Below are 24,445 nucleotides of genomic sequence, written 5' to 3' on the forward strand. Positions count from 1 at the left end.
TCTCTCCTTAGGTAGAGAGAGTCCTTGAAAATCTTGTTCTCCACTATTTCTTCCATGTTCTGAGCATTAGCTCTGAATTTTGCCTCACAGGCACCACAAGCAGAAGCAGAAACCGAACTACTTGATTCTGCTCAGTCACAGGAGTGGTGACAGTCACTACAAGAAATGTAGATGCTCACTGGGTTAGGAGGGCATTGTGAATACTAGAATACTACTAGCACCTATATGTTGAATGTAGGTTTGTAAAACCATTTGTGAATTTAATCTACTACTGCTGTGAGAGCAGAACGTGCAAGTGACAGGCAGAAGCACTGTGAAATCACAGCAGAAGGTGGCAAATTTGGTTGATTATTCATGGTTGCTGTTCATTTTATATACGGTTTTCTTTAATGCTTCCTCACATTTAATAACTTTGCAGTGTATGGAACTTCATACTTTAAGATCTTTCTGCTATGACCATGAGTTTCAAGGCACACATTTTTAAAATGATCACAGCATCAGGGAAAAAGATGGATTAGAAATTCAGAAGAAACGTTCACTAGCATAGTATCCTATAGGAAAGGATAGATGCTTGTTTAGGCCTTAACATTGTCCTTCAGGTCTATTGAGAATGGCAACATGACAAAATTCTCATTAAATAACTGTTTCTAATCCACCATAAATCAGCATTTTTTTTCCTGTGGCTATTAGTCCACATATGTGAGTAAGCCAAGATGATTAGATTATTCCTCTTTCTAAAGCAAAGAAGCATAATAGCTAAATAGGAATTGGTGTTCAGAATTTAATTTTGTGCTCCTTGAAAACATTTGAGTTAAAACCTCCAGATGAGATCCCAGAGGTAATTGTTTTTCCTTAACAAAACAATTCAACTGTTTTAAAACTACTGAGAAGATTTACAGACTAAACAAATGTAATTGGGTCCAGTTTATATGAGTTTTTGCTAATCCCTTGACAAATAATGCTGTAGTTAAAAAAAGAGAATCTGCAATAAACATTGTCTAAGATCTCTGAGTATTTTGAAAATAAGTTTTGCTTCTGAAGCTTGCTATGTAGCAGAAATCGTGCAAGTTCCTCTAAATGGAATGAAGTTTGTGCTTTCTACCAGGCATGAGTAAGATATCTTCTGTATCAGATTTCTTTGCGCAAGTCTGTAAATAAAATTTTCATTTAAAATGATTTAGTGCTTTAGATGCTTAGAAATAACATCTAGTCACTGCAACCTTTCCAAGTAAGGAAATGTCTAACTGAGGAACACACACTTCACCACCATATCAGCAGTCCCCCTTAGATTGATGGTTCCACATGAAATCCCTTCTGCCTGACTGGGCAGACGCACTTTTTCCCCTCATGCTGTAGTGTAAATTTTTGATTACAGACTCAGCAACAATGGCAAATATCCAGCACTGATGCATATGCACAGGTTAAACACAAAGACCTCTGTGAATTGTGGGAAAAATGCAATAATGCTTTGGTGACCTCATGTCTCAGACTGTAGAAGAGGGTAGATGAACATTAAAGTACTGAGTTAGTGAGTGGCAAGGACTTCTGATGACCAGAGAAAGAGCTGGCACCTCATTAAAGAATGGAGACCTCGAGATTTCTGTCCTGTATCACTAAGAAGGGTAAGGCAGGAAGATAAGGCAAAACCAGAATGCTGCATGTATCATCTTTCATGGGTAAAGGACAAGTTTGCTAAGTAGTTCAATGGGAGTACTATATGAAAAAAATCATTACTTGAGAACTCTGTATAATACAGTTTTAAGGCTGACAGCAGTGCCTCATAACTGCAAAATGTCCAGCATGTTCATTCCTCAACCTTTGAAAACTGGGGAATAAATAGCTAAAGTGAAATATATGCATAGGTGTGAATAAGAGATTATTCAAGAACCATTGTTCACAGTTTCAGCCATAGCTAGTGAGCTGGGAGTGGAATTTGGACTATTTTCCATTGACCACCATGATAGAGCATGGCTCCTTCACATCTTCATTTTTGCAGCTCAAGATAAGTGGGTGCAGAGCTGCCAGAACTACACTCTCGTTCCTTCACAACTTCAGACCTCTCTTTCCTAAGGATTCTGAGGAAATAGATAGGGTGACTGAGGGGGAATCAAATGTACGAACATCTTTAAAATACTCTGCTGACTGCATAGATGAGAAGCATCTTTTCCTTCTACAGGTGCTAGTTCATCTATGTGGTCCACTCATGTGAGTGCTCTGACAATTTTTCCCTTAGCTCTAGAAGTTTGTTCATGAAGTATAGTGCCTTTTGAGTGTGCATATCAGAGGCCACGCTGTCACTTTACAGCTATTTTGAGTTAATGCACCCTTTAGAGAAGTGGACCCCACACTTTGGATGAGCACTCATATTCTCGTATTTGTGATTTTTTTTTTTTTTTAAGTAAGACAGTTTGATGCACAGGCATCTCAGTATTGCACAGATGAACCTCACTTTTTATTCTTTTACCTGAGGAAATTGTTGGTACTTCCTGAACTGCCTGTCTCTCAGGAGACAGCAAAAAAACCTGTTTCTTTGCTCAGGAGAGTTAAATCACTACCTAATTTACCTTTTGTGCCTCTGAAAAAACTGGCTATATATATATGGCTAACTGCATTAAAAAGACATGCTAATAAGGTCTTAGTTAACGATTATGAATGGCATGCCATGAGGACTTGGACTTTACAGAGTTTACTTTTACAGTTACTTGTAACCAAGACTCAAGAGTTCTCCTGTTATTCAAGCTGAAATGCTTGTCAGGAGGAAAAACAGCTCCTTGTAGAGATGTGTGAGAAGATAAGAGACACAGGTTTATAGATGTTGATCTTGCCAGACTTAAATCTCAGGATTCATGAGAGAGATGCTCTATATTATACCAAAAGTTCTTTAATCAGTAGGAACATGGCAAATGTAAGCATTTACAGATTAGGAACCGTATTCAGAGGGGAATTAAATGCTGTGACCCAAGGTTGAAGACTCAGGCCTTCACAAGTGCAATTTTGTGTCAATTAAGTTAAGTGCCAAACTTCTGTGTATACTGAATGGGTTGGAGGAGAGGGAGTTAGGCACCTAGACTGGAACTCGCAACAGCCCAATAACTGGAAACTGGGATGCAAGGCCAGGCAAGAAAAAAATGACGAAGCAGACAATGCGACTGAAATTGTTTCTTGCATGGACTTATCTTAAGTATTTAGGTATAGTTGAAGGATCAGTGTATTTTTCTTCAAATTAAGGAGAAGTTGGCTGTTGTGGTGTTACCCATCTTTTGCCCAATAACCTAGCAGTACCAGACATACCTAGTGTCTCACCACAGGCTCAGCCACATCCTAGAATAGTAACCCAGCTACCAGCCTCTCTGGGTGGAGGTATATCTGTGCTCTCTTGAATAAAGGCAGGTTAATATCCAGTACTGCCATGAACTCAAGTCTCACAGGGTCATGGGTGATTGAATCATGATGATTAATACAAGTGCTGAGACATTCTACTTCTTGTTCCTTGGATTGCTTTCATTCTCTTTTTCTTTTTTAAATCTATAATTAATTAATGTAAATAGTATTAACACCTAGTGGCAGGTGTTGAGGCTTCAAACCATTCCTTTCCCAGCCAGGTGCTAAGTCAAAGATTCAGGTTCTCTTTTATCCCCCTTCCTCTTAATACATTTCACATTTTTGGTTTCTGGGTTACACAGATTTCTTTGGGCAGGTGGAAACTGTGCTGCATAAGTGCTGTTGGGGCACTTTTCTGGAGCAGGTTGAGCCATCCTCTCAGAAGAGAGCGCTAATCAGGGAGCTCAGTGTGAAAAGAGGACCTTTTTACTGGTACCTGTTCAGTGAATCCATGATGGGCTTCTCTGTTTCTCTTCTGATACCTTAAGTGCTTTGTTGTATTTACAATCAAACATGCAAAAAGACTAGATACCAAAAAAGATACAGAATCCCCAGATGAAGGTTCTCTAAAGGCTAGCTCAGATGATGCATATGAACTATGGAGAGGACTGAAGTATGTAGGTACTGATGTTTTGACACAAAAATTCTCCAAACTCTAAGTTTTTCTTTAGGCTTTCACAGAAGTGCCTTTGTCATGACTGCTGAGCAACAGAGGACCTAGGTGACTTGTGGGCCCCAACAGGGTTCACATGCTAGATGTGTTTTCAACGCTCTTGCCTGAGGGCCTCAGTCCTGTAGGTGCACTCAGAGTGTGTCCTCTAGATTGGAACCACATAAAACCCTGCAGCCATTTTTGCTTCCCCTCCAAACACTTCTCATAGCAAGTTGTTCTCTCACTATTCAGATCTGTGTCTCCTCTCATCAGACTACCCCAAATACCATGTAGTCTACATTTAACTCTCTTTGGAATAGTTCTAAAAGTAAGGACTGTATCCCATTATCAACATGTTCACAATTTACTGCCCCAACTACACAAGCAGGAGTGAGGCTGTTCCTTGTACATCCTGGTACAAAGAGTCTCTCAATTTCTTTTTTGTACAGTGGCACAACTACAAGTTCACTGCGGCGTATGTGACATATGCTGGATGTGTAATATGCACTGAAAAAAGATGAATCCAGAACCAAAACTCTCCTCACTGTGATGGCAAAGTCAACAGACCATCAATATCTTTTGCTGCTGAAAGTCATCTTAAAATTCTGTTCAGTGTCTTTTAGAAAAAATCTTATGTGAGATGCTATTTAAAATAGACCTGTTCAATCTTATTTTCAGAACTGTCACCCGTTATCAAAGAACATGGGGTATACTGTCTCTGAAAATGTCAGATTCCTTTTTTTGGTCTTTGGTACTGCTTGTTTTGAATACTTGATTTGTTAATTTTTTATCCTGTTATTGCAATAGTATATTTAAAAACATTATGGGCTGGAGCATAATATTAAACAAGAACAGTGTATATCTGTGGCATGTACACACTGTGTGGTATGTATAGGAAAAGCAACAAATATATGTGGATATCTGATCCTTAAAGAAATATATTCAATACGGTACTCACTTGAAATGAGCTCATTGTCAGTTGAATGAAAAGTCTTATATGTCTTGAAAGACCTTCCACCTGTTCATCAGTGATGAAGGTAAATACAAATTCATGGATCCCCAACAATGGAATCAGCACAAGCGTAGATCTTGCCAATCTTAAAAATAAAATGATTGATTATAGTATTTCTCAACATCCTTAGTGCAATATGGAAAATTTGGCCACATGGAAATGATTCCAGAAATATTTCCTCAAGACTGCCTGTGGAATGATTCGACTTAGCATTTTGAAGACAAAATCCCAGATTTGAATTTCAGAATACGCTATCAGAAAAGTGTACAGAGGGAATCTTGGCTTTAGGTTTAGAAAAGAAAGCTGGAGATAAGAAATTGGTCACAGAAGCCAGTATTATCAAAATTTTGCTGCTAGGTAACAGCATAAATATTTATATAGCTAAATATGAGTGTTTTGTTACCAGGGTTCTCAGACCTTTCTATTCCTTTTGAAAACTGGAGAACCTCTATGTGGCTGCACAAAAAGTTTCTATGATTCTGTTGGAAATTTTCTAGCTTTTAAAAATGCAACCAGAATAATTTTAATGGAAGGGAACCTTCTTTAACAAGGAACATGTTTGCAAGAATGAAAGAAGAGGTATCAAAAGAGAGTGAGTTCTGAGAAAGACTTGCAACATGAAGAATTTTTGCTTGAATCTTTGAAAGTTTAGCAAAGTTTTAAGCAGTATAAAATAGAATATAATGCAAAACATCAGGCAATGTTAAATACAGGTACTGCTGCATGTGATTATCACCACAACAATCTTTCTGCAGTGATCTTGAGAATATAGCTGAGATCTTTAGGGCTTTGGATTTTGGAGGAAAATGGAAATAGGCTCCCTGCTCATATAATGAAGTTAATACTGTAACATCCATTCCCCACCTCCCCCTCCCACCACCCAGCCTGCCCTTGCTGCTTACACACAGTGGGAAAATGTTTGTACAGAAGCCAACCCTAGCTGTTCTCCAAAGACATGATGGTCCTTTGAAACTCTGTCCAAGAGAGTCATACTAGGGACTTGCAAGAGTGCAGGTTAAGGATAATGGTATGATCTGCATTTACAAGAAGGACAGGGACACTCTTCAGTCAAGACTCTCTGTGTCTATGAGAAAAAGGTAGCTCAGCTATGCTAATGTCATCCAGGAATGTCCCAGAGATCTCCTGGACCTCCCTTTCTTTTGAAGGCACTTTGTCACACTCAAAGAAAACTGGAGCAGTGACCCCACTGCTACAGCAGTAGAAGCCGTTTGTGTACAGCGAGGATTCCTGAGAGCAGGGATCTTCCTGCATTGCAGACTGCTTGAGAAAATGCCCACAATAGTCAGGACACAGGCAATGATCTGTCTTTTCCACTCAGGTATGAAAATATAGTTTATGGAGCCTGCTTCCCCAGATGGCTTTCGTATGTCCTACTCTGAACATGTTATATTTTGTCCCTTTGTTCGTGGCATGTAAATATATAATCTGCAGGGCATGTGAGGAACTTTTTGAACCTTTGAAAGTAAAAAGGGCTAGGACTTCTTTGTTATTTATTACATACCTGTATTTGTAATCATGAAAGCTCATTTGCTGGGCTTTTAGTTTGGAAATCAGCAACTTGAGAATTTTTACGAAGATGGCAAAATTAACCTTGAAAGAAAATACATATTGGTTATTTACAAGAAATACTGTAACACTATTTATATAGATTTTATAGAAATATAAAAGTGATATTAACTACTTGTAAAACCAAAAGCCCTATTAAAAAAAAACCATTAAGATTGCAAAGTTAGGAAACTCATCATTGTCTTAAGCCCCGTGTCTGTAAATGTTATGATACATTATCTTCCATTGCATGTTTACATTTTAACACAGAATTGTTCTTCATTTGGGAGGTGCACACTTATTCAGAGCTAATTTTTTTGTCTTCATTTGATGTGTAGATATTACTGCTCAAAATCTAGTTCTTGTTCTGTGTAAAGAATCACACACTTTTCAGGTACATTTTTATGCTGTTGTCCACAAAGGTGCATAGCTGAATCTTTAAAGCATCACAGGGAAATAAGGGGATAGTATTTCCTTAAAAAAAAAAGGAAGCTTAAGCATAAATAGGTGAAAGTCCGAAGTGTAAAATCTGAACAATTCAAGGTGCTTTCATCTGATTTTTTTCAGAGTATTTAGCATAATTATGTCATAGAATTAAAGTATCATACTTGTTACTTTAGCTGCAGCTGCAAGTGCTCAGCATTTTCCTTTGGGCTGTCTGGACATTCAGAAAGCAAAAACCTGAAGTTAGTAGCCAGTTGTGATATTTTGCTTAATAACTTGCCTAGCATTGCATATGACTTGGGGACAGTGACAGAAGTGGCAAGAAGTTTTCTGAGGCAGCATTAAACTGCTTTAAGCCCAGGACCATCCTTTTTCTTCATGAAGTCCCCTCTTGTAGGTCACACATCTCTCATTAAGGCACGTGTCTGCAGACAGTGCTTTCTTGTGCTACTCTGTAGCAACAGTTTATCCTGTGGGCAGTTCTTTTGACAAGTTAGAGAAGGTAAAGCTATGCACGTGCACAAGGGGGCTGAGTTACGTTTAAATGGACAACTTTACTTCTGGCTTTTTCTAAATTTCAGAACTCGAATTCTCCTTTTAGTATAATTTTTTGTGTTTGCAAATACAAAGTATTCATCGTAACCAACACTGGAAGGTTTTCCAAAAGTAGAGCTAGGGAGCATTTTCCATCCAAACTCATTTTTGCCAGAAAATTGGGTTTATTCTAAAGATAGTTTTCCACAATGAATGTTTGCTTTCCACAGAAAATATTGATACTTCATTGAAAATGCCTGCCATATACTTGAAATATACTTGATGTTTCAAGGAAATGTCAGAATTTTCACTAGAACATGGAAGCAACGTCAAGAAAAAGGAAATATGAGTTTTATATTTCTGATGTTTCACACTAACAAGGTTAGGAAGTTTTTGACCCTGTGCATCAATTTATGCCCCACAAGGATAGGTTCCTGCTGCAATAGTTGGCTGTCATACTCCATGCACAACTATCATTAGGCAGTGACAATACACAGTTTGACAGTGGATTTTACATAAGTTTGCCAAGATGTATTCAAGAATAGGCTCTTGAGAGGATCCGGTAATAACCATGCTGGTTATTACACTCTCTGGCTCTGGGCTTCTAACTCATTTCTCCCCCACCATGTAGTGCTCTTGCCTCCGTTCTGTTTCTGTCCCTCCTTCTCCAATTCATCTTGCTGAGCATCCTCTTCGTTCCTCTTCCTCACCATTCTTTGCTCCTTTCTCTTCCCCATTTCTAGTCACATTTGACATCCTATTCTCCTGCAATCTGATTTTATCCTTGCTGCTTTTGATTTCAGCTCTCCCTGTTTCCTTCCCTGCCTCTCCCATACTGTCAGTGGTGGAGTGATGCTGATGTTGAACAAGTCACAGAAGGAATCTCCCAGTGTTCAGCTCCACTGCTGGGCTAATGTACACTGGCAAAAGGAGTGGCAATCAAATGAGGAGCAATCACAGACAGGAAGTCCTGAACCAAGTACTGTTGCTGTTAGGCAATGCCTCAATGAAATTCTCAGGATTTAAATTGTTAAAAAATCATGTTTTCAGCTCAGGTTTTGCAAAGTTCTGAGAAACTATATAGTATTTTTAAGAGATAACCTTAAGACTAGTAACTGCAGCAATACTAGAGTGGCCAAATATTGTAAATTAGCATGTTGTAAGTATGCAAGCACTGTCCGTTGGCTCAGACTATGCTCAATAACAGAAGATGAAGGAAATCATAGGAACAGATAGCTAGAGTGATCTTGTTTCTGGCTCAGTTTGCAGACTACTGAGCAGGGATTTGCAATTGGCCCATTAAATTCGGTAGTCACTAATGGGTTTATGTCATCTGCTTTGGAACCCCCTCACAGTTCTGGAACCTAAAACATCATGTGGCAACAGGATCCAGAGTTCAGTTATATGTTGTATATGAAAAGTGCCTCTTTCTCCTTGTTTTGCTGTAGATCACATCACTTTATATTGTAAGTGGATAATTTTAAAACATTAATTTCTCAAATCAGTTGTGATACTGTAGTTTCTCATACAGTCTTGCCCCTCAGCTATCTCCTTTTCAAAGAGAAGAATCCTGGTCTACTTGTCCTTTCCTCATATCAACAAGTTGTTATTCTCGTCACTCATTCTTGTATCTTTTCCTTTTCTGCGACATATATATACATCCATCTAGAAATGGCCAACCAAAACTACAGAAACCATGCAATATGAAGATGCATCAAATATTCACTCAGGTATATACTAACTTTTCTATACTTAGATCCTAATAATTTATAACATTTTGTTTTCTTTTTGATCCCTACTCAGCTTCTTTTGCACCCAAGGAGCATAACTCCTTTAACTACTTTTGATTAGGGATCTTGTCAAAAACTCTTTGAAAATCAAAGCTGGATGTTTCTGCTCGCATACTACTTTGAAGCCCTTGAGAAGATTTGTGAATTACAGTTTTTGTGATAGGTCATTCAGCTGCACTGAAAGTGAAAAAGTCATAGGAGATTTGTTCACTCTTGGACTCTCCAGAAAGACAACCATATGTTAAGTGTTCCACCTGGAGAAGAGCCTTTGCTCCTTTGTCCTTCAAGTTCCTGTGCTCTGCATCAGCAATCTGGCAATCCTGTCGTACTTCTCTATCTAGAAGTGAGCCTGACTAAACTGCTACTCCCAAGCAAGGTAGTTTCTTTTGGGCACAGCTTCTGCCAGTTTGTGACCAGTAGTCTTTGGTCATCTGAAAAACATGATTCTGGATTGCCTGGCTAGAAGCGAAGAACACTTATCACAAGTACTGCTTATCATCAGTACCATTTTACTATCTCTGTGGTCCATGATTATAAGTATTGTCTCAAACGCTAGAATATCATATATGGCTAAAGTTTGATCTGCACTTGGAGTCCCGCCAAAAACATTGTCTGTAATTCTGAAACAACTTAAATGTTATCAGGCGAAGGACGGAGTTGATTATGGCTGCATAGGTTGGCCTCAATGGTTGTAACATATGTTACCTATGTTTACACCAGGGCTGACTGGTTTTTAAGACTTGGATTTTTGTTTTCTTTTGTTGCCTGTTTGGATGAGTGATTTCTCCCCACCACCATCAGTACTTCTGGTCTTACTTCCCTGCATCCTTATTATCATAAGAACTCCCTCTGTGGAGAATTTGGGAACTTTCTACTGGTGCACACTGGATTATAGCACTCTCCCCAAGTAACCTGCTCACTGAAGAAAATGAGGTTAAAAATATCTTAAGCAAAAGATTCTGTGCTGATGTACATAGATTTATGCAGAATTCACTGCACATATAAGCATCAGTATTTTGAGAGGCTGACACTGAAATCTTTGTTACTTGGAGATAGGCAGAAAGGAAGCTATGTTCATCCACAAGAAATCTCATTTACAGTCTTTTCTGTCTCAGCTCCTCTAGTCTGAGAACTGCATTATACTTCAAGAAAGGGTGCCAACAGAGAGGCAGTCACACTTATGTAAGCTATTGGGAACAGAAAATTTAATTCTTACTGTAATGGAAAACAACATTGGTCCTCGGATGATCCACCAGATTCCCATGTGTTCATTTGTTCCCCAACACCTGAAGAATAATTTAAGAAATGGTTACATTATGTTCATACATATAAATTATAAAGCTTAAATTAAATATATATTTATTTCAAAAGGAACTCGACAAAGCTTTTAACTTTTCTTAGTTGACATTCAGGAGAAATGCCAACTTCCTAAAATTAGGAAGTCTTGCCAGTAACTGTAATTGTACTTTTTCTTAAGATCTTTTATTATGTATTCAAAATCTTGGGAGAGGTTGTCCTAGACTGCAAACTTCAGAACCATCTAGCAAACTTAAGTCTTTGGATCCACACCACTGTACATTTGTACCCAAATGTAATTGGGTAAGCTGTGAATTGTGACCATTGTTCTTGACTGGCTAAATAGTATCTATACTGTCTCTTTGAAGCTATCTCCTTTTCTCCGACTCCAACTTTCTAATTTGTCCCATGCACTTCTTCTGCTTTACTAATTAGCCTGAAACCCTGTGGGACTATGGTTTGTCATTTACAGTATGTCTGTATAACATCTAACTGTATGGGACCATAATTGTGATCCTGATGTGTCAACATAAATCTAAATAACTGTGTTGTTATTCCCAACAAAACTCACTGGTAACCATGAATAAAATATGGAAATAAAACAAAGAAATTATATGTAAAATAGGTAGTCTATGTGACACCATTAATAACACCATCATTGAAGACCAGCAGAATGGAAGACTGATGCTTACTTGTGTAAGTTACTTTACTGGTTCATTCACTGAATACTGAATGCATTCAGTTTTTGTCATTATTCTTCACAATTAATGTTTTTTCCAAAATGACAGTCCATGCCAACTGAGCTCAAAACACAGATTGTCTCCAAGCGCTAGTCTCCTTTTCTTGCTCACAAGATTCTCTCAGTGAAGATGTTTGTGCTGACACTTTTGCTTTGTATAAGTGAACAATGAATATGGTGATTTATATCTGAGTCCTATCACAAGAAAATTAATAGAGCCCTTATTTTCTTGTTAGGACAAAAGAGACACAATATGGTTATTAATTTGAATGTTCAGGTTGTTTGCCACTCCAGAAGAGTGCTTCTTTCATAGATTCTCTTTCACAGATTCTGCATCATACCTGCAAGTCCTGTGTGGTTGTCTCTGTTATGCATGCACATCTAAAATTGTACTAGGTGCCTATGTCCAGGCTTGTAAATAACTCTTCACTTTCTGCAGGACCATGCAAAGATAAATAGCTTTCATTTGAGGAATTGTGAATGTTATTTCTGCTTCCTTCTTTTATGCATAAATAAACCTGTGAATTCCTGGAAGTGGTTTAATGTGAAAGGACTAAAATAAACCTAGAAGGTATTCCAAGTATTAATGGATGCTCTATAATCTTAATATAATCCAGTGATCAATTTTTGTGTTGGTTATTGTAGAGGGTTCCTAGAAAAAAAAAAACAACAAACCAAAACACAGTATTCTAAGACAATTTTTGTTTTGTAACCTACCCTGTATTCTCTAGCTTTGATCTGGTTATTCCCCAAGGGCCCACAAACAAAATAGGAACAACTGAAAAAAAGAGGAGTCAATTAGAGCCAAGCTTGCAGAACGGTTCATACAAATTACAGATACGTTACAGCAATCTGTGGTGCAGACATACATTTTTCAGTTTTATATCTAGATGTTGTACAAAAATCAGCCTTGTCCTGTCTTTAACTTTTTGCAGCTCAAAATGAATCGCATAGTACAGATGCATTTCTCATTTTCAGGCATGAAAAACTTCACTAGTAATATGTATATACATGCACATACACTGCTGACCAGACTAAGTCTTGTAAGTTCCTGACATTGAGAATTCAAAATAGTTGGTGCTAGAGCCCTCACAGACTACCTAAGGCACTGGTCATTAACATTTTTGATTTGTCACGCACTACACAATTTTCAGTGGTGGAGCGGAGCTCTGTCTAGCTAATTAAAACAACTGACAGAAGGCTTGTTTTCCTGACTTACCTTTCCTGGACCCCTTTAAGATAATCCCTGGCCCCTAGCCCCTTATTTACTGCACCCTCTTGTGCAGACTGAAAAAATATTGAATTAAAGGATTACTACGCTGTTCCAGTGGCCTACAACTGTGCAAACGCAAGCTTCAAGCACAAGCTCAAGGCAATACAAGCTACTAAAGGCAGGTGTTCAATCTGATTCCCAATCCAGTAATACAGAGACAAGTCTCTAGAGGATGTAGCAGAAAGGGAAGGAGATGTGGGTCCCTGGGGTCAGAATGAGGTCCATTTCAGAATACTAGGACACTAGGAAAGGTCATGGAGAGACCTGGTATGCAGCAGTGTGGGGAAAGGGCAGGAAGCAAAATACTCTCAGGCGATAGACCTCTGAGTGGGGGAAGTGGGCAAAGAGGTAGAAAGAGTCTCACTTGGGTGGGCGATAGCTTTGGTGCAACAAATGGGTCTGAGAGGACACTCAGGGCAGTGTCATGGACCACTTGCAAAAGGAGAGAAGCATATGCAGGGCTGTATGAGGTTGTACAGTTGGAAAGGATGATGCCAGGGAGGGTGAGGTGATGTTATCAAGTGCAGTTCCCAGCCAGTAGTTGAGGAAGCGCATGAATCTTAGTAGATATATACATGGTTTGCCCCTCCTGGCTCAGCAGCAGCATCGAGACTGCATATGTTTGTAAGGTGAGAAGTGCCATAATCTCCCGTTTAGTCATAATTCTAATAAATATAAATGAGAAACTAGTTGAATTAGTGGGAAGAGACCATTAGGAAATCACAGAACATACATGTATGAAAGCAATGAAGGGGGACCTACAGGGTTATGATGATTATTTTTTATACTATTATAGTAGTTAGGAGCTCTCTTAACAGACTGGTCCCATTGCAGTTTGACGAAGGAATGAAATGATAGTCCCTGCTCCAGACAGCTGGTGATCAAAGGCAACAAATGGATTCAGAGGGGTGGGAAGAATGGTATTGTCTCATTGCTTCCTCAATCAGCATAAGACAGTGATCTTGTTGTGCCAGCAGCCTGCATGCTATCACAGGAGATATTAAAAGAGCTGTGTGGGAGGATGTAGAGAAATCAAATTGTGGATGATCAGAAGGAGCCTCCAAAATGCCAAGCACAGCAAAGGAGAAAGTCCAGAGGTTTGACAATGGACAGTGAAGAGCGGTGGTATGATTTGACAGAAACTTTTAAGAGGTGAGAAAAGAGGGGAATGGGTATGAAAGTGAAGGCAAGTAGTTAATGTCTGATGAGAAAGAAGCAGAAGAGCAAAAGGAGGGATGGAAAAAATGGGATAACATGGTCAAAACGGCAATCCTGAAAAATAATCCTCACAGCAACGTTCTGCATGGATGCAAGTAAGGCAAGAAAAAAAGCTGTTTTAGGAAATAAGACAAGTTGCAATGAGACTATATCCAGAGATGCATGGAAGGACTAAGAGAATATGCCATTTCTCTTGGGCACTGAAACAGTTCACTCTTTGAAGGTACTCATCTTCTTCTTTTGGTTCTAGATAGAGTCTAGATTTTAGTTACATAACTTTAATTTTGTAACTGTCAGATAAAATGAACCCTCCCCTTCATTTTGTAGAATAGACTAAAGATTTAAGCACTACCTGAGTATAACAACCCACAGTCTGAGATGTAAATACCACTCAGAGGCTGGATATGAATACCTATGTACTCCCTGGAAACATAAGGAAGCCAGTCTGGGATACTTGGGACTCATCATGACTTTGACTGCACAGAGAAGAAGGGGAAATGAACTTTTTTAATGTTCTTTTTTAATCAAGATCCTTTACTGCAAGGAACTGGACTTGTTCTGGAAAGAAGATATCTGAGACCAATTATTTGACAATTCTGACAGACAAATTTCTATCCATGTACCAAAATGCAATATTTGAATGTTTCAGTTTCTGCTCTGCTTCTGTCCTATGAACTATGAAAAATACAAGTTATCCATAATGATGTCTCAATATGTGCCTAGGCTTAGTCACCAAATCTGAGCTGCAATGTGCTAGAGTGTATCTCCATATTCATCTCAGCTCAAATCTGAGAGTGGATTTGGCGCAGAAGGGTTCCAGATGTAGCATTTCACATCTACCTTGGGACCTGGACCAACTGCATTTGAACATCTAGAATTGACTTTGATGTACTGTGCTTCAAATGATTTTATTTAGTTTATTTAGCACCTCCTTATCTCCTTGTCATAGGTATTAGCTACCTATTTCTGTCAAATTGTTTACTCTGCTAACATGGTGGATTTAAACTTCAGCTTAGCTTGAAGGTTGGTATTTCTGTTTCAGGTGCGAAAATAAACCCATTTTTTCCAAGTATGCAGTAAGACATGCCTTTCTCCTTTGTGCATGCTTCCCCAATTAAAAGCAATGTTTTTCTTCCCAAAGCTTCTTTCTCTTCTGTTGTCAAAACGTAAAGTTACGTCTTATAATGAAATAGCTTTGATTTAAACAACAAATCAACTTTTTTTTTTAACATGAGAAACATAATCTTTCCAAGGTCACAGTGCTTGCTTTGCATGTGTGGACTGACACACGCCTCTGTTTAATCATCGTTCTGTAGGCTCAGCAGTAACTGTGTTTTAAAATTGTTGTAGTGTAGGTTAATAGAGAAAGATCTTCATTTACCAGAAGGTCCCCAGAAATCCTCAATATCTCATGAGCCTAGATCAAAACAGCCTGGATTTCCTAATTTCCAGAGATATGCCAATTTTTATCTCGTCTTTAAGGAACTAAGAGGTGCAAGGTGTTGACCAGTGTATTACAGTACTGCTGTTGGTACTGGAAGCTAAATAAAATCTTTTGGCTTTAAAATTGCAAATCAAGAAGAAAATAACATGGATGTTCTTATTATTAACAACTGAGAAAAAAAAATTGGCTCCACAGTCAAGACCAGCTTAGAGTTTGCATTCACATCCTGGAACTAACTGATTTAATACTCCAGAATCAAGTGCATCATTGCCAAAATTACTGATTCTGAGTATTTTTTAATGATTTCTGATAACATGATTACACAATACACAAAGTGAAGTAATCAGTTGTACTGACATCTTTAGAATAAATCATAGAAAACCATAGAATACCATCTCAACATACCTTCAACTCCTAGTTCAGTGCTGTAAAAGACAAAACCCAGATATTCTTTAACCATGTCAGTATTAGTGCAAGCCATGTCTATAAAAGACAGTCAAGATTTCTGGGTTTTGATGAATCTTTATTTTTTCAGACTTAACAGGTCTGCCTAAAATTAAGTTACCTTTTATACTTCAACAGGGTTTTATATCATGCTTCAAAACTTTTTTGCTCAGGTTTCCCCTGTACGGTATTACAGATGCTTAAGTCCTATTTTGGATCTTGAAGTGTCTGGGTTTTTTTTGTTTGTTTGTTTGTTTTTTCCTAACAATGGTTCTTAGGTAATAAGTTAATACAGTCATATTATGAAGGCAGGAAAACATTCTTTATCCGAAATTCGCTTAATTCTAGGAATGTCTCCAGTATGCTATTTTTTTTAGATGCCGTCTGATTCCCTTTTAAAAATTAAAAAGAGAAGGTAGATGTCCAAGAGAAGTAAAGTGAACTGTTTTCATTCTCTGTGATGGTTACACAGAGAGCCTAGTATGACTTTTTGACAGCTAAAACTGAATGATATCAATTACTGTCAAGGAATTTGCCCCAGTTTTGATAACAATAAAAAAAAATCCTTTAAACATGTTAATGTTGTAGCATCCCAACTGTAATTACTATAATTTCAATCTTATCTGACATTCACTTCATCTATTTATATTTGAGTTTAAAGACCCCATTAAAATGATACCTTTTTATCCAGGGTAAATAATTCTAGCAGCCAGTACAGCAGAGCAAATACGGAATAATTTATTTACAACTAGGTAACCATCCACTACACAAATTCTTTTAAGAATCACTGTTTCTTAGTATAGATTCTCCCTTTCTTTGCGTGGCCTGAGCTACAGTCTTACAGCTATAGACAAACAATTTTACCTTTGACAATATAGAGTGAGTGGTGTTAGTGTACTAGCTTGTAAACCCATTAACTGACATAGGTCATATAGTTAGAAGAACCTATTATGGCCATTTATCTTGTCCTCCTCAACTCAGGCCAATAGATTTGAATCAGTAATTCTTGCACCAAACCTACATAGGGTTTTTTATAATCTTCATTTAAAACCTTCAAGAGCTCATAGACTGTACAAGTAGATTTTAGATGATTATTGGGAATTAGGAAACAATGGCTTTCCCCTCTCTCCTCTGTCCAGGCAAGATACAGAGTTATGTCCTTTGTCTGAGTGAGCTACAAACATAGTTGTCAGATTTCACATTACTCTGATATTAAGAAAAAGAAATAGGATTATTTATGCAAGAAGTTTCAAATGCTTGCAACTAACTTCACACAGTCTTTATTCCATGAAAAATGCCTGAAACACAGGACTTTAATCAGGCAGCATTTCAGATTATCCTCCAACTTAAAACATGTTTTAGAGATTTTAGAAACTTAATTGTTAACTGTGTTACAGATGTGAAGGTAAATATATAAAAGCAAAAAATGTTTAAACATCTTTACCATTTAGATGTTTTATCATGAAGCCAGAAAATGAATTTGGCGATAGTGCTCTAATATTCAGTGATGACACAGGAAGCATAAGAGTAAAATTCTTGTTCTGTCTACTAGGATATTGCTTTAATATAAAACAATTTACTCATTTACAGCGTCTGCAGGTCAAACTGAACGGCAACTAAAGGATCATTTCTAGGTATATCTTTACTGACAACAGTTGACTTCTAAACAAGCAAACAAAAGTGCAAAGTTTTCTGTCTTCTTTATAAAGTATTTGTCATTGACGTTAAAAATAGTACAATATCAAGAACTGAAATTATTATGCGCTTACCCCATCCGATCACAGTATATGCCTGCAGCAGTCGTCTTCCAGAGAATACAGCAGTTACCAATAATGTACGGAGATAAATTCCTTCTACTAATAGCCAAAAATAATTTGCCCCAACAAAGTAATGCATGAAAAACTGGGCAGTCCTGCAAATGATTAAAATCTGTAGAAATGAGAGATCAGGAATCATTATTATATATAAAGTCTCTGACAACATTTTTTCTCTTTGTTTTCTTAGTAACCCTTTTAAAACTACCACATGATTGTGATATAAGTTTATCTCAGTCATGTATCATGCAACATACTATGCTGCCATTATTTTGGGGTATTTGGGCTATTCTGAGACTAGGGGTAAACCTGTGATACCATCAGGCTGGCTAATCCAAAGGTGCTTTGACCTTCACAATGTTTGAAGAACTTGTACTTGTGCAGATGATAGAAAGCATCTGCAACCATACCAGTGTCTGCCTCAGCTTACATTTTAATGTCCCTGTTCAACTGACAGCTCTAGCTTTTCTACAGAATCACAGGGAAATTCCCTTTTCCTGCTTTAGCATTAGTAGAGTTGTGCTGTTTCCATGGTAGGCAGATCTAATTTTTAAAGGTGCTTGTGAAATGTATCTGTCAAAGTGAAGGTTGTCCTCTAGTTCTGAAGCTGAGAAAGGACAAAAATCAGAGAATTTATCTTTACAGCATAAACACACTCTTAGTTTAGTGCTTAGATGCTCTTTACAGACAGTGACGGAACAGACCTTTCCAGGATGTGAGTCACCTTTTCTCGAGTCAGACATCTCAAATATTTCTTTCTTGACTATAGAGGACATCTAGACACCGAGAGATACCTACCTTGCCAACATCTTCAGGGTAGGAAGATCAGTGACTACATGAAGCAGATTACATAGCTCATTTAGGGAGCAAGCCCTCTATTCATTTCTGTCTAAAGGAAGTAAGAATAATTTTTCTGCAGGGCAGAAAAATAACTTTTGCAGGTAACAGTGCAATGACCAGGAGGAAATGGATCAGTCTGCAATATATACACCTGACCAGCAACATTTTGACTTTTAGCTGTGGAGCTTTGCTCTAACTTGTTTCAAGTGAACAGAAGAATTTGTAGGAGATGGCTTCTTGGTGTCGATGTAAATGTCAGTGATGGCCAACATGAGGCAGTTAGTGATTCACAGTGGATATAGCGTGGTTCATCCTACACGACATGAATGTTACAAGACATGAGTGTTACTCAGAAGTCATAATAAAAGAATAAATATTGGAAAGCAGATATGGACTTGACAGAATTTCAAGAGTTCTTGGAAAACCATATTTAGATACCATAGTACAGGTTCAAATATGCAAGAAGTTGGCAACAACAGGACCAGCAAGCACAGAAACCAAAGGAAACTAGTGGATTGATAACTGGTAAAGGTCAGGTAAGAATCAAACAGCAGGAGCAAATAGCCCATTTTTATGGTGGAAGGAAGTTACCAGTGGATTTGTAGAGGAATCTCTGCTGTTCTTCAGTCAAAAATAAACTGGAAAGACACTGAGTAATGAAATGACAAAATCTCATGAAGACTTGGGGTTTAATTTGCTGAAAGTGAAGGCTGCCTTCAAAGTGAAGTAGATGGATTTGATGATACTAACTGTCTGGCAGATAAAATTCAAATCTGACAAACACCAAGTGAAGAAAAAAAACACAATGTCATATCCACATGGAGAGTTTCTAAACCCACTATTACCTCTCACATAGGCTTTTATGGGTAGTTCTCTGAGAATACTATCTCAGTTCAGTGCAAGCTAAGATGATGCAATCTAAAGAAAGATTTTCGGCCACTGGGAACTGTAGCTTCCATACGAGAACTATGTTTTAAAGAAAGAGGGCAAAGAGTTTTCAATATCATCTGTCATTCTGGAGTGCAGACAAATATATGAGTGTAGATCTGGCTCCAGATGATGCTTCTATTATTTGAGAGATCTTGGAAAGAACCTGAAGAAGGGAGAAAGGGATTTGTCTTAAGAACACAAGTGAGAAATGACAATGAATCATTTGCTCAGTAGACTCCATGATGCATAGTAGTGCTTCCCACAGTCTTATGTCTTGAGGCAGAGCTGTCAGTATGAGGTATCAAGAAAGATACTGTTACATCTCAGAAATAAAAAAGATCTTGGAGTCACCACTGAAAGTTCTGTGAAACCATCAATTCAGTGTACCGTGGCAGCCAACAAAGCTAACAAAATTTTAAGTTTCATGGGGAAGACGATTCAAAATAAGACCGAGGGCATCATTGTGCCTTAAATAAAGGCGCATACCAAGAAAATCTAAAGAGGTTAGAGAAGATCTAGAGAAGGGTGACTGAAATCATGAGGCAATGGAGCAACTGTTTAATGAGGACAACTAACAACTCTGGGACTTCAGCTTGGAGACAAGATGGCCAAGAGGGGATATGATCAAGGAATCATGAAAGCGATGAAGATGAATAAGTTGAATGCAGGCTATTATCAAATCTCAAAGTACTAGAATTAGGGGTCATGTGTTGAAATCAGTAGGAAACCAGTTCCAAACAGAAAAAAAAGAAGCATTTAATATAAGAAGGGAGTGAACTTCTAGAACCTGCTGTCATGGGAGGCTTTGGAGGCAGATAGTATCAAGGGGTTAAGGGAGAGATTAGGGTCAACAACATTATGAATGTTCTACTTTGTTTCTGCTGCCTTTATGCCTCAATCTGACCCATAAGAAGAAAATATTTACCTTTTTGGAAGTGCTGAACAAAGCTGTGTGGGAAGCAGGAGGCAGTGGAGGTGTAAAGCTTCTGGGGCAAATGGTAAGTGAGGGGTGTAAGGAACATCTACAACATGTAGGAAGGACACAGATATTTGGAAAGGGAGGGTATGGGAAGATGAGATGATGTCAGGAGGCCTTTGGTGACAGAATGACTGAGAGATGGATATGCTCTCTCCCTTTTGAAACAGAAGGGGCAGGAGGTAGAATGACTCCCAGTTCATGCCAGGGGTTGTAGGCAGGCTGGATGAGAAGGAGACCCTGACACTAAGAATGAAGAGAAAAGTGTTGAAGAGGAATCAATTTGTAAATTATATTCAATAGAAGAGAAGTGTTACCGGTACACAGGCAGCTCAGCAGAAGGTGACACTGCATGGCTATGTTCAATACAGACTCTGATGCAATTTCGAATGAACCTGGGTATTACAAACTCCCACAAGCATATGAAATGCCTCGTGATGTACCAATAAGTAGGAAGGATGAAGAAACTATCTACTGAGCTAATTTATCAGGCTGTGGGATGAAGCAAGTTACATTCAATAGTTTTAAGAGGAAATGAGGAGAAACAAGACCTGTAGCACTTCTATGACTCTCCTTGCTGCTTCGGAGAGGCTGCAACCAAAGTGTGTTTGCAGGAAGGGAGTGCAACAACTTGAAGGCTTCTGCACTGGATGGAGACAATAATCTGAGGGGAGATAACAAGTAAGAAACGACAGTGACAGGACAGATGTTTGTGCGTAGGCTGGGGCATCTGCTTATCAGAAGTTTTACTGATGAACTATTAAGCTAACAGAACCCACACAGAAGCAGTTCTGTGGTAAGAGATGATTAACATATTGCAGGGAATTTTGCTGACTGACATGGGTGAACTACATTCAGCCAACACTGTAAAAATGTAATATGCCCACAGTGGTGGCAATGGTAGATGTTATTCCATTTTCTAAAAAAAAAAAAAAAAAAAAAAAAAAAAAAGTTTATTTTCCTAGTACCAAAAAGCCTTTAAATTATTTTTTTCTCTCTTAGTGTATTCTCACAACAGATACACTGCGCTTGTTAACATCATCTTACAAGCAATATTTGAGTACACTACATTGTGTTATGCATACCAAAAGTGAAAAAATACAAAAGGTTCTATTTAAGTGCCAAACAAATGTAGAGATTTGTTCCTAAAATTAAAAGTGTAATAAAATTGTTCTGCTTAATTGGAAGGTTATGAGTATAACCATTGCTTTATGTGAAGTTTTCATACAATTCTTCATACAAAATTGATTAATTATAATTGGTATTGTATGTATTATAATTGTAGGCATGTACAATTGTAATTATAATTGTATATATGCATGCATTATAATTTATCAAATCAGATAGTTTTCTTTTATTACTCTAAGCTTTATCAGCAAAATGTCACTGTTCAAAGTTCAACTAAGTCATCTGAAAGCTTCCTTCCATATGGCAAACTGTTCTGAAACTTTAATTGTTATGGCCACCAGCAGCAACAGTACACTATTAGCAAAGAACTAACAAGTTACCTCAGAACTGAAGTAGGACATCCATCCAGTTTCATCATTTGGTCTTTTCGAGTAAGTATTGTACAATATAGTGTCTTTTATAAGAACTGCCATGGCACGCAAGATAAAAGATGCAAATAAATTCATATGGATGTAGTTTCTTGTGCAGTGAAGTTTTCTGTGGGAGAAAAAACAATATATGAATGCTTTAGAATACATTTATTTCACAGAAATGAAAAAAAAAACCACACTGTTGTATTCATTTTGCTGTCATCAATGTATTTGGCTTAGGAATTGCCTTTACAAGGCTTATTCCTAAAATACATGTATTTATGTTTGAAGTTAAACAATGAACTCAATTACATGAATAGAAGAATGTGCATATTGTGGTCTGTAATTTAAAAATGCACGTAAATTTGTACTAACCTGAGTAAAAAAAGTATAAGGAGAGCTAATATAAGGGAGATGAGAGAGAAATAATATCCTATGGTGTACAACAACTGTAGTGTGGTAAGTAATGTATGTTCTTCTTCCTAGGAACAAAAAAGAAAAATAATCAAGTTATATGTGCAGGCAGGCAGGGCATGAACAGTAAATCAGGAAATTTATATCCGACTTCTTTTGTGTTGCAGCATAGCTATGGAAGGTTTCTGATGCCTGCTCCCTCCGCTTCCTCTCTTGAAATCAGTGCATGAAGGAGACACCTGGAGAACAGTCTTAGTTTCTTTGTAAAATCTGAAGGCACTTGAGGTCTCATTTCCAGATTGCTGCCACACAAATGCAATTCTGATTCCTCATTATAGCTAATCAATGTCATGATTATAAGCACCAAATGGATGCTGGTCATTTAATAACTGCAGAGATCAACTCATTCCACCTGTACACACACATGCAATCCCTATTTGTGCAACGTGAGGAAACACCTGCACATCAGTCTTGTGTGTACAATTTTGAGATTCACCTCTGTCTATAGAGTCATTGAAATAGACTGACTTCCTTCATGAGTTCAGAGAAAAAAAAAAAGAATTAAATTAAAATGTATCTAGAATGTCTTTGAATGACATGAACAGGACATCAGAAGAAAAAAGGGCACACTCACATTCTTTCTTTCCAACTTGCTTCAGTTAGCATTTCTTACTGCTAAGTTTTGTTTAGATTTTTTATGTCTACTTCCCATATCTTCATATTATTTTTCTAGCTCAAGAAAAGCTTCTCTGCAGAGGAGACACAGAAATATACTATACATGATGTTTGTTATCCATATTTGGCCTGCAGAGATTTTCTTGGAACTTGTGTCCTTTCTTCAGTGATTTCACTGTCCTTTGTTAGTTATCCTATTGCTCACTGCCAGGGATTGTAGCACTTTCTCCTTGCCAATGAGCTGTCTCTAATAAGCTTATGCTATTTAGCACTATCTGGAAAGCATAGGGAGTTGTGCTTGCTAATAAAAACTTTCTTGGAGAGGGTGAAAGTGCACAGGGAGTGCAGTGTAGGTGCAGGAGATTCCCATAGTAGAGCTCTTAGTCACTCAGCTTCATGAAACAAGAAAACTCAGGAATGAACTTAATAAAAAGCATGAGTTATTATCCTGTCTGTGGCAAGTTTGCAACACCAAAGCAGATGAAACCAAGTTGATTCCTTTGATGTGGATGGATACCTAACATTTTGGATTTTTTGGACTAAATATAAGGAACAGGTACAAAACCACATTTAGCATCGGAAAGAAAGATGGTTAAAGGCTTCAGAGAAACTGTCTGCTGTCACACAAGATGAATATATGTGGTACTCTCCCACCCACAAGTTTACAATCCTGACTAATCAATAGACCATGAAAAATCCTCAGTATCCATGAATATTTATCACACTTGAATAAATAACTGCAATTTTGTAAGTCCATATATTCACTATATAAAGAGTTTATTAAGATGGTAGTAACATATGAGGATGCTGAACTAATAAAGTACTCAATAAAGTAATATTATTCAATAAAATAGTAAACAATATTATAAATAATAATAGCATTATTAACTCTAAGTAACAAACAGCAAATAACAAAGAACAGTAATAATGCTTAACCAAAGAAACTTAATTTTGACATTAGCCAAGCTGAACTTTGTGGCAATAGAATGCACAAGAAGCCTGAAACCAAATAAACTGCATGCTTTACTGTTATCGGAAACGCTGCAGCTTTAATTGCAACTCACCCTGCTCAGTTGTGCAAGCAGGCAGCAGGATCAGATCCCTTGTTCACTGCTTGAAGCCCTGTCCTTTACTGAAAAGGTAACTTGAATGTTGGAATTGAGCATATATAGTGGCAAACTTCTTATGCAGAAGATGAGGCCAGGCTTCTTGCAAATGAAGCAAGAGACTCACGTACAGCTTCACAAACCAGAGTCAATTAGTAATTGTTTTCATTTTATCGTCAGTACAAAGGCTGAGCATTATCAATATGAGTATTTTTAGTTTGCTCTTTATTAAGTTCTGTAGAGCTATTTCCTGTGCTGCCAAAGCGCAGCACTTCATTCTATGTCAGGCAGGGAAGAAGGATGATGTTTGTATCATGGTAGTCCTCCTATCTGCTACTAGCTAGGCTCTGAGGTGAAAT

The 24,445-nt window shown here is 37.8% G+C and overlaps 1 protein-coding gene across 2 annotated transcripts in view; it reads right to left on the bottom strand.

Moving 5' to 3' along the window:
- Positions 1-24,445, bottom strand: part of GLP2R (glucagon like peptide 2 receptor) — a 48,214-nt gene that overhangs the window by 9,467 nt on the left and 14,302 nt on the right. For both annotated transcript variants that reach the window (XM_067308141.1, XM_067308140.1), the window contains 7 exons: positions 22,267-22,373; positions 21,862-22,018; positions 17,563-17,722; positions 12,132-12,192; positions 10,596-10,665; positions 6,568-6,656; positions 4,992-5,130 (listed from right to left, as the gene is read on the bottom strand). In XM_067308141.1, the coding sequence (XP_067164242.1) occupies positions 4,992-5,130; positions 6,568-6,656; positions 10,596-10,665; positions 12,132-12,192; positions 17,563-17,722; positions 21,862-22,018; positions 22,267-22,373 (783 nt within the window). The remainder of the gene's footprint in view (positions 1-4,991; positions 5,131-6,567; positions 6,657-10,595; positions 10,666-12,131; positions 12,193-17,562; positions 17,723-21,861; positions 22,019-22,266; positions 22,374-24,445) is intronic.

Source organism: Apteryx mantelli, chromosome 19 (assembly GCF_036417845.1).
Source record: "Apteryx mantelli isolate bAptMan1 chromosome 19, bAptMan1.hap1, whole genome shotgun sequence".
Classification (NCBI taxonomy): Eukaryota; Metazoa; Chordata; class Aves; order Apterygiformes; family Apterygidae; genus Apteryx; species Apteryx mantelli.